We start from the raw sequence: 10,835 nt of genomic DNA, 5'->3' as shown, positions 1-10,835 counted from the left end.
AAAAAAAAAAAAAAAAAAAGTCTTTTGATTTGTGAATAGAAGTCAATTACTTTGATAATAAACATATATGTAGAAAAATTATCTCAACAAATATTCAAGCTGAAATATGCCAAAGTTATAATACTACCTACAAATTAACACTGCATACTGCTAACACGTACCTCCGCACATAGGTGAAAATAGCAAAGAAGTATAGTTGCTTCCGAACATGTAATAACCAAAATGATAAACACCAGAAACAGGAAGCCAAACATGTAATACATCTGGTGTGACCTGTAATCAAACATGTCAGGACACAACGATATAAATATTTTGACACAATAAATGACATATTGTTCATTCTGCTTTCAACTAGGAAGGGTTTCCCTTTTTTTCCTCAACAAATCAGACAAGGTAATTTTTTTTCTATGATTAAGAGGGCTGAAAGAAGGAAGGATATGGAGGAGATGCCGTCACATTTTAGCCTCCTATTCAGGATAGACCCTGAAACTACTATTCAGGAAAATGCATCTATGTATTCCTAGCTGGCCTGAAACTTGCTCTGTAAGCCAGGCTGGGCTGAACTCACAGAGATCCTCTGCTTCTGCCTCCCAAATGTTGAGAATAAAAGTACTTCACCACATGGTGAAGAATTATTGTAGTTTGAGCCTCTCTATTGTATTGTGCTTAAGGTAGGTAAATACTAGTTTACTTGCTAGTGAGTCAGAAGTGTTTGATAAAAACACAATGAGAAGCCAGTTAAACTAGGAAAGAGACCACATTAGTGCATAAGGTTTTAGAATTTGGAAAACTACTATAGTAACTGGGTAAGAAAGATATTCTAAACATTTACAAAACTCATATTTATTCCAAGTTCATGCTACCTCAGATCTTGGCACAATTGTAGTACATGTCCATATGATTAAAGGTGATTACAATACACTACCCCTACCTTAAACCCAATACAATAGAGAGGCTCAAACTACACGGTGTGGTGGCACGTACTTTTACTCTGACCATCTGGGAGGCAGAAGCAGAGGATCTCTGAGTTGAAGCCCAGCCTGGATTACAGAGCAAGTTCCAGGCCAGCCAGGGATACATAGAGAAGCACTACTTCAAAAAAGACTTTCACACAGGAATGAGAAACAGTGAATGCAGGCACTGGGTGATCGTATGAACCTTCTGGGTCATGGAAATCAGCCTTTTTTCCAACCTCTAACCTCCTCCCATGAGCTACCAGCTGTTTCTCTCTGCAGCAGTGCAACTACTTTAAGAACATGGGCAGGCGAAATCACTCAACCTCCAAACACTCATTTTCTTCTCTGGAAGATGAGGACAGAATTCTGAAAGTTGCCTTCAATGAGTGCTAGCTATTATCATTACCCTACTTTTTCCAAGAGATAACCTGATGTTTTGTTATTAGAGAACTGTTTACATCTGTAATCTATAAAACTCAACGGTGGCTCTACACACAATGGTAATGAGGGTAAGAGGACTTTGTCCTCAGCTTACCAAATGCTATTCAGAATGAAGAAAAGCTGTATAAAGATGCAGCCGAAAGGCAAAATCCCCCCCATGATGATACCAGGCAAAGGCTTTGTGTAGAACGACTGCTCAGGAATCTGACGAGGAATCTGATTGGTTCGAACTGGGTGTTCAATCGCCTTCAGTCAGAAGAGGGGAGAAAAAGAATTTATAATTAAATAGCTGTTAAAAATATTCTGCATAGTTTTTTTCTTTTTTCTTAGTTTCTATATTAATAATAACTGGATTGGACACTGAAAGTTTACTTAAGGCATCAAATTGAAATATGTAATTGGAAGTAATGAATCAGACATTGCTAGGTACAATACTTGGCCAGCCTTCTGGAACAGGCCAAAGCTTTCTCTAGTCGTCATCTACTGACTAATGGCTTTACACAAAGCAAGAAATAGAGAGGACATAGTGTGGCAGTAACAAGGCAAACTCTGGATTTTCATTTTAATTATATACTTACTGAAAGATATAACTTGGTCCTGGAATTTTTAAATTTTTTTTATACTGGGAAGTGGGCTTTATCCCACACTAGCCCCCTCCCGCCCCCCCCATTCACTGGTTTAAGAACATAAGGAGGAAATACTGCAAACAAAAATAAAACCAAAGAAACCTATTTCAGGTGTGGTGGTGCACGCCTGCCCTCAGAATTCTGGAGGTGGAAATGAAAAAAAAAAAACCTCAGGATATGGAGAATCTGTCTTTAAAAACCCAACATTCCTAACACTATTACTTCACGAACTGGTTTTGAAGCCCCAATCTTAAAGGTAAGTTTATACCTTATGACATTTTTATAGCATCTTTTAAGGCAGAATATATTAATTTACTCAGCTAAAACCCACTGAATTAAGTTAGCACCTACGGACTTACATTCTTCTTAAAACCAAAGTATGCACCAATAAACGTCAAAGGCACAGATATGCAGAACCAGAGGGCCAAGATGGCAACCAGGGTGCCAAAAGGAATGGCTGCTGAGGAGCCCTCTCCCCAGAGGATTAGATTCATGATAAAGAAGTCAGCAAACACAATCCTGAAAGACAGAATCAAACACAAATGAAGCAGGGATAGTGCCCTATGATCTGTGTTACAGCATTAGTGACTTAGGTAGAGAATAAAAAAGGAGGTAGAATTTCTAAGTCACAGGTAACAATTTAAAACTTTACTACAAACTACAAAACTGCTTTTTGGCTGCTTTGTCCAATTTAAACTCCACCCAGCAGCTGATGAGAGCTGCCTTTCTGAACACTTTCATCACAGTTAGAGCTGTTGTCACTCGCATGTCTGTGGACAACTGCAGTGAGCACCTGACACTTGCTGGCTAGGCCCCCTGCTCATCTGGGCTGCATTTGTGCGTTATTTCTATACTCTCCTCACTAATTCCTTGTTAAGCATGGTCTTCCCCTGTGCTTTCACTGAATTTAAGCATCTAAATGTGTGCAGTTATACTTCTACCATGCCTCGGATGAACAGTACTTCCTACGATACTGCCACTCCGATACTGATCAAAGCTTTCAAATATATATTTTTAGAACAAGGCTGTTATTCATAAAATACATACTTTACACTGTTTTTCTATGCTAGGGTTCAAACCTACATCACATGCTGAACTTTGATCCCCAGTGTAGAAAAAAAGCTTCGAGCAATTGCAGCAAGCCACACTCTTTATGAATCTGAGGAGGGCTATGAGAAATGGCTAGAGCAGGACCCATTCAGGATGGGGTACGATGACCACAAAGTAAGACACCAACAACCCTGACAATGGTTTCCAGATCTGAACATGGGAATTTCAGCTAACCAGTGAGAAACAGTATCAATGACAGTTTACTCTCCAAATGTGTGCAGAGCAAATGAGAATTGGAGTGTAGACTATTTTCTCAAGATACTTTCCCTAGGGATAGAAAAAAAATATTCACTTGCAGGGAAGAAACTCATGGGAAGCTCTTTTTACGAGCTAGGAGAGCTAAGCATATTCCTAGGCAAAAGAAACATTTGCACAGAACACATCAGCTGGAACAACAGGAGATGTCAGAGATTCGGGATGACTGAAAGGCAAGACTCTCAAGGAGGCTGCCAGGACAGTCCTGGTAAGCAGGTCACTTCTTAAGGGAGGAGCATTTGTTTCCAATGCAGGTCTATAAAGATTCTGGTTATTAGCACGCTTCTGTTTTTCGCCTGCCAGTGAACAGCCCCGTCTGCCAGAACCTCGCTGTGTGTTCTTCACTGTTACTGTCTGTACAGTGGCCAGTTCCTAATTCTAAGATTATGGCAGATACTAGATGAGATCAGAAGCACTTCTCAAGAAAGCCACGGTTGCTTTGATTTGTGGTATTTGTTAAGTTTTGGGACATGTCACTATATATAATGGAATATACCAAATTATGGCAATACACCTGGCCTGCCTGGACATCTTTCAGGGAGGAACCTGTGATCAGGTCAAAAGCTTTAATGCAACTTGTATGGCAACATGTCAGAAAAATTGTGGGAGACAGAGACAGAATGACGTTCGCCAAGGGAGGTACTAGCTTTTCTCCCTCACCTAGTACCAAAAGTTACATGATTTCCCATATAAGGTACATGGTGTCATTTAGCACATGTTTACTAACATTCATGTTAATAATCCTTTTCAAAAACTAAATGTTTTCTTAGATACCTGACTTAGAGATGTAAGGGTCTGAAAAGGTTGGAGGAATAAAGGATGATCATTAAGAATTACCAATAAATTCACTTACCCAGGACAAAGAAATGATGTCAATAAAACATTTGTTTTCCACTTCTCACCCCCAAAGGCTAAAGAAGAAAAAACAGGTATAAGCACAGATTTTTCTTTTAAAGAGAACCAGGTTATCACAGTCCAGATGTTTGTCAGGCAGAATGAGGGGCTCATGAGGAAGTGACCTTCACACAAACTCAATGGTGCCCATTATTAAACAGCCTACAGTGCATGGGCAGGTCTAGTATTAAAGACTACAGCGTCTTATGAGGGGTGGAGAGACATGAGTAGGAGAAGGTTTAGAAGGGAATAATATGAGTGGAGAGAGAGGTATAAATGAGCAGTGTCAGTTCAGGAACTGAATGAAAGTCTCTGTGGCCGAAAATAAGGCTGGTATGACAGGTAGACCGAGTGTATCTCATGTATCAAAACACATATGGCCACCCTATCCCATGTCCTTCAGGAAAGAGTACAACAAGAAGAGTAAGAAAGAACTTGGAAGAGTGGAACCCTGAACCCCAACCACCCCCATAAACAGGACCTAAGGGAATCAAGTCTAGCCAATATTCCTACTATCTTAAAGTCACCTGGGCAACTTTCCAGTGCTTCACTTCAAATACTGTTCCTATCAGCAGACCACAGGGAACTAAAAATAGGCTTTCAGCATTCCTAAGCAGGGCCAACTGCTATTCTCTGACCTTATCACACAAAGTCCTAGACACCAACTACACCTGTGACTCTAACCCTGTACTCTCTAAGAGTAAGAGTGGAAGACATAGGACTGGAGAGATGGCCCAGTGTTTAAGAGCACTGACTGCTCTTCCAAGGGTCCTGAGTTCAATTCCCAGCAACCACATGGTGGCTCACAAACATCTGTAATAGGATCTGATGCCTCTTCTGGTGTTGTCTAAAGAGAACAACAGTGTACTCCCATACATAAAACAAATAAATCTTTTAAAAAAGAGTAGAAGACACATTAACGAAAGACATGACACATTACTTCCTTCAGGGATCCCCAAACAGTGACATTTTTGTTTAGTTTATGAATGTTAAACAGACATGCTACTTTGCTTAACCCCAAAAACTAAAGCTTTAAAAGCTAAAGGGGAAGAGGACAGCAAACTGGCAGCATCACAACCATTTATGCTACCGCCAAAATGAGCTAACTCCAGAACAGTCACCCATGGAACAAAGAAACCACTCTTCAGGCTTGTCTCCAGAAACCTCTGTGATAGCCATCCAGCGAGCGCCTATGTGTGCCCTTCACCCACCCAGTTCAGAACCATAATGGTGACACTCAATTCCAATCACTATGACTTTTACTTACACTTGTAGAATCTGGCAGCAACATAGCCAGCAGGTGTGCCCAGTAGCACCCACAAGACCACAGCACATGTCATCAGGGCTCCACGATTGGCAGGGGACAAGAATCCCAGACACGCAAAAACTAAGGAGTAAGCATGCAGAGTTGTAAGTGTTATCACTTGGCTTCCTTTTTGTGAAATGATAGAATACATCATATCAAAGTAATCTTTACTGGGAATCTCTGGAAAGAGGCCAGAAGATTCTGTATCTAGGTAGTTCCTAATAAAATGCTAAAGTAGAACTTGAGTGCTAATTCTGGGCTGAGTCCATTTGGCTCTCTGGTAGCATCATGCTAGCTAAGCCTCTGGCTTATTCAGGGACTTATTCTCCAGGCCTACCTTCCTGCTTTAGTCTAATATTCTTATAGTCCCTAGCCCTATTTAAGTTGTTATCTCCCTCACATTAAAATAACAACAGCAAGTACTACTTGATCTTCAAAACAAGCTTAGCAACCCAAGTGTAAGTCTAATGGTATGAATTGTAGCTTTCAAACTTATTCAAATGCCAGGCATTTAGAAATGTTATTCCCATTACAAAATTATGCAACTATCTTACTAACAGACAGTGACTCCAGCACTGTTTACAGTGGCTCACATTGTATCCCAGCACTAGGGGGCAGGAACAGGGAAACCACTGTGGACAGTGGTTTGAAGGGCAACCTGGTCTATACACTAAGATTCCAAGCTAGCTCGGGATACAGTCTCCTTGTTTCAAAAAAGTAAAGGTAAACAAAAGACTACAAACTCTATTAGATATCTGACCTTTATCCAAACAATAGCATATGTTCCCTAGAAAAACCTGAAAAGATCTGTGGATTCTTTCAGTAACAACACTTGCTACTTTTTACCAGTAGCTGGATTCAACAGGGAAAACCATGGTTTAAAAATAGATACATAATGCAGAAAGTTTATTCATAAACAGTTTCTCTTACAGAAAAGAACAGGGAAAGAAACTGGAGTCAATGCAGCCCCAGGGAGGAGTCTCAGAGCGATCAGCTCCTCTAAGGATCTATTTCACTGATAAAACTTTCTGCAATAAAATCTCTCAAGATTCTCAGGTGGCTCAAAGAGACCCTGTAGTTATGGAACATTGCTAGAAAAAGAAGCCTTACTTAGTTCCTAAACCTTCTGCATGAGAAAACACTACAGAAACTTCCTGTCCCACCTTTAGTTCCTTATCTTTTCTAGTCTGGATGCTACCGATAACATGGACTCTTAGCTGACTGCTCTTTCCTTAGGAGATGAACAGCCAAATTGAGTGGCACTGGCTCTAGATGGGTCTCCAAGGCCCTGCATCTCTGTAGCCCAGTTCCAGCACTACAAAAGCTTCGTCTATTGGGTGCTGCATGGAGGGAGATACCCAGTCAGCCTTTGGGGAATCTAACCTGCATCCTAGGCTCTCAGAGCCAAAGCACACAGAATCTGAGAGTCAAAAGGGTTTTTAGCAAAGCTACTTCACACAGGAAAACTCCTTTCCAAATACTATTAGAAAAAGTATTTTCTTCTTAAGCTACATTTAAAAAACTTACACAGAGTTACAAAAGTCATAATTAAAATTTGTGTTCCAGATCCTAGGAAGACGGACAGCAGCATCCCCTTTCTTGGAGGACGGAATATATCCCCATGAACTAGTTTCCAGCCAAATTCTTCCTGGGCATCTTCCTACAAAACAAAACAACAACAACAACAAAAAAAACCCTCAGTCCAACATGTCACAGGTAACATTTTTGTTTACCATTGGATATGCTACTATATATTTTTTCAAACTTATGTTAATGTAAGCATGGAGTCTTAGACAGCTTTCTAGAATCGTTTCTAAAGGAATGTTATGTGCTGAAGTCTACAGTAATTGGAAAACTGCCTACCACACACAAGGCCCTCCCTCTGTAAGATCCTCAGCACTATCAAGACAAAAGAGAGCATGGAAAAACTTTACACAGACAACAGGATTCCTCTGAACTGTGGTAGTAGGCTTGCTTGTACTCCTAGCCCAAACTGCACCTGTCATACATGTATATACTAAATTACTATCTCTATGTGGTTGTTTTAATAGATATAATAAACAGAACTATGTGAATCCTCAGTCTCCCGAGTCTCCTCCAGTAGATGAAAACTCCACCTCCCAATTACTCAAGTCTCCAAATCCTTGAGTCATCCTTCTGTCATGTTTCAACATTGTAACATGGCCACAGGACCCAGATTTCCCTCCATTTCCTTATCAGTTCATAACATCTTACTTGGTCCCTGTCTGGTTATACTAAATAATAAGCCTGCTTCTGCCCTGGTTCTCATTAAGCTGATCCTCAGTGTGGTAGCCAGAAAGACCATTGTAAGCAACTGAGTGGCTGGCCCAGAAGCCTGGGTCACTCACTGATCTTCCCTAGCTCCTGTAACTGACCAGTCAGCTTGGCCTATATCCTGAACACCCCCTGGATGTACCTGTCCACCCCCTTCCATCCTGGGGAGATCTGAAATACCTTCTGCGTGGGCATGCTCATGCGCACGAACCCCTTCTAACTTTGCTTCTTTATTCTAATACCATTTTGAAGCTGCTTTTCACTCTGTATTCAGAGTTGGCTTACTGTTGTTAATAAACGTTTACTATTATACTTTGTGGATATTTTAGAATTTTAAAAATCAGCTACCTAGTAACTGTTTATAATTATATAATTTCTAAGCAAATATAACATATTTACTGTTTGAAACAAACAATAAAATCCATTGTGCTCAGTTTAATTCCAAAAACAAAATGCTGGGTCCAGGTATTTACAACATGAAAGGAGGCCTAGTACTTAAATTGTCCAAAAGTGCCTTCCACAGGGCACACTACTCTGCATTTCCACTGGCCATCTGAAGTGTGCACGCTCTCTCAATCACCCAACACAGGGATAGAGCCAAGTGAATAAACAATCATAATATGTATTCTCCTTATTAGGAATGACATCAGTTGGATTTTCTAACTAAAAGATAATTTTATTATTAGTGTATGTCCATGTGGAGGTCAGAGGACAGCTTTCCTCATTGGTTTGTCAGACACGCACACTAAAAGTTCTACTAGATGAGCTACCTCATGTTTTGTTATGGACTCCTATTTTTCTTAAGTCCTTTGCCCAGTTAGCTTTTCCTTCCAGATGAGTACCTACTTTATTCTAACACCACTCACGGGACACTCTCTTTTGTCCATGTTATACCTTTAAGCTCAATTTAGACTTGTTACACACAGGAAGTGCTTCCTTGCCAATTCTGCCCTCATCGTTCTCTGAACTGTTTCTACTTACTAAGTTAATATTCTACAAAAATTGCTTCACTAGGGATCTCTTTGTAGCCAAGTGGTTTTGTTCATGACAAATGTGTCTCTCAGTTCAATTAAGTACAGACTTCAATTTATTTGTCTATGGATTTTGTTTTTCTGTCTTAGAAAAGGTCTCACATCTGAAATCTCTGTGGTGTCTAAAGACTAAATGAGATGTTTCCACTCACCGTAGAGTCCATCTGGTTATATCTGGCAATATCTTTATGTAGCGTGCGTAACATAATCATAGCTACCATTCCAGATAAGAAGAGGACAATAACCAAGGAATTCATTATGCTGTGGGAATAAGCACATCATGATGGAATTGCAGCTTACTCACAGAACAGCCCACTCAGGGCCATGCCTTTAACCCCGGCACTCAAGAACACTAGTCACTGTGCTCAGTCATTATTATTATGTGCACATGTGGTATTGCAGATTGAGGGTCACCCCAGGCAAGCCCACTAATCTACATATCCATAGCCTCTACAGTTGTATAGTCTAGAATCAGAATAATTTTTGTGTGATCAACATTACTCGGTTAACTACTGTTTCCAAGCCATGCCAATACATACAGCAAGGCAATACAGGACTGGCTTGGACCTTCAGGACACGTATTGATGGGCAAATTTACACAGTCAATTAGTGAATGTCAAAAAGGTCATCAGCAAAGTAGGAAAAGGAGAAAGACAGCACAGTGAATGAGCTCTGGAGAGAATAGCAGCAGCTTCCTGAACACTGACAGGAACACCAGCCAGGAATATCCTCAGATGCTCTATCTCATGGTCTCTAAGTCTTTCATCATTCCCTCCCATAATGGAAGTATTTCTAGATTAAGAAACAAACTTAGAAATAGATGGCCTGCCCAGACAAACACCTCTCATGTCTTAAAGCATGGATTCTCAACCTGTGGTCATAACCCCATTTGATAAGCCCTCATCTCTAAAAACATTTACAATTCATAACCATAGCAAAATTACAGTTATGAAGTAGCAACAAATATAATTTTATAGTTGGGGGTGTCACCACAATATGAAGAAGTGTTTTAAAGGGACATTACATTATGAAGATTGAGAACTACTGGCTTAATCAGGATCTGAGCTCTGGTCTGGGCTGCTGAACACACTGAACAGGACTAGAGGGAGAGGAAATACTCACAGGGACAAGGGCAGAGCATGCGGAAAGCCGAAGGCATACAAACTGCACTCTTACCTAAACCACTGAATATGGGTGTGAGGCATAGACTCCAGAATGTAGTCCCATCTAGATGCCCATCTGATGTTTTGCTCTTCCTGAAGGGGGAAGAAAGAAACTCTGAGCATCTTCTGACAAAGTATACTAGGAACCTCACTCTCCTTTCAGTCAACACCTCTAATTTAACAGTAGTACCTGAATTACTACTGAGAATGAGGTAGTTTCATACTTATTTAAGTCAGGTGCAAATCAGAATGAAACTAAGCAGTAAGTTAAGCAAAACAAACAAACAAACAAACAAAAAAACCAACAACAACAAAAAACTCAGACAAACCCAAGAGGCCCGGAAACAGTTACAGTAATACTTACATGTTTGTGGTTTTTTAAAGTTCAGCTCTAAATTATAGCTAGTACAAGGAGATTTTCAATACCAAAACTTAGAGCTATATTTAATTTCTTGAGAAAATAACCAAACAGAATGAGTTCTTTTTTACACAGCACCATGGGACAACCAGTAAGACCACAGTTATAATCCTGATACAGTGAACAGCTAGTAAATGCCACTTACACTGGGGTCTTACCTACAGACACATACTGTTTACTGTGGCTGGTCTAGAAATTTAACTACTACACGGGGACACTAAACATCACAATAATATTAGCTAGTCAAGATAAAACTTTTAAAGCAGAGATGGAATATGCCCCACACTTTCGATGATCATGTTTTCTTTCCTAAGCAACTTCTCCACTGACAAAAACATTT

The 10,835-nt window shown here is 40.2% G+C and overlaps 1 protein-coding gene across 1 annotated transcript in view; it reads right to left on the bottom strand.

Annotated features, from left to right (window-relative positions):
- Window positions 1–10,835, bottom strand: part of Tm9sf2 (transmembrane 9 superfamily member 2) — a 49,977-nt gene that overhangs the window by 8,067 nt on the left and 31,075 nt on the right. Inside the window, exons 8-15 of the mRNA XM_031362979.1 lie at window positions 10,091–10,170; window positions 9,067–9,175; window positions 7,116–7,248; window positions 5,550–5,669; window positions 4,242–4,299; window positions 2,383–2,542; window positions 1,492–1,643; window positions 162–273 (exon numbers count right to left, since the gene is read on the bottom strand). Coding sequence (XP_031218839.1) covers window positions 162–273; window positions 1,492–1,643; window positions 2,383–2,542; window positions 4,242–4,299; window positions 5,550–5,669; window positions 7,116–7,248; window positions 9,067–9,175; window positions 10,091–10,170 — 924 coding nt within the window. The remainder of the gene's footprint in view (window positions 1–161; window positions 274–1,491; window positions 1,644–2,382; window positions 2,543–4,241; window positions 4,300–5,549; window positions 5,670–7,115; window positions 7,249–9,066; window positions 9,176–10,090; window positions 10,171–10,835) is intronic.

The sequence above is a fragment of the Mastomys coucha genome, unplaced genomic scaffold (genome assembly GCF_008632895.1).
Source record: "Mastomys coucha isolate ucsf_1 unplaced genomic scaffold, UCSF_Mcou_1 pScaffold9, whole genome shotgun sequence".
NCBI lineage: Eukaryota > Metazoa > Chordata > Mammalia > Rodentia > Muridae > Mastomys > Mastomys coucha.
This window is presented reverse-complemented; position numbering and strand designations above follow the sequence as displayed.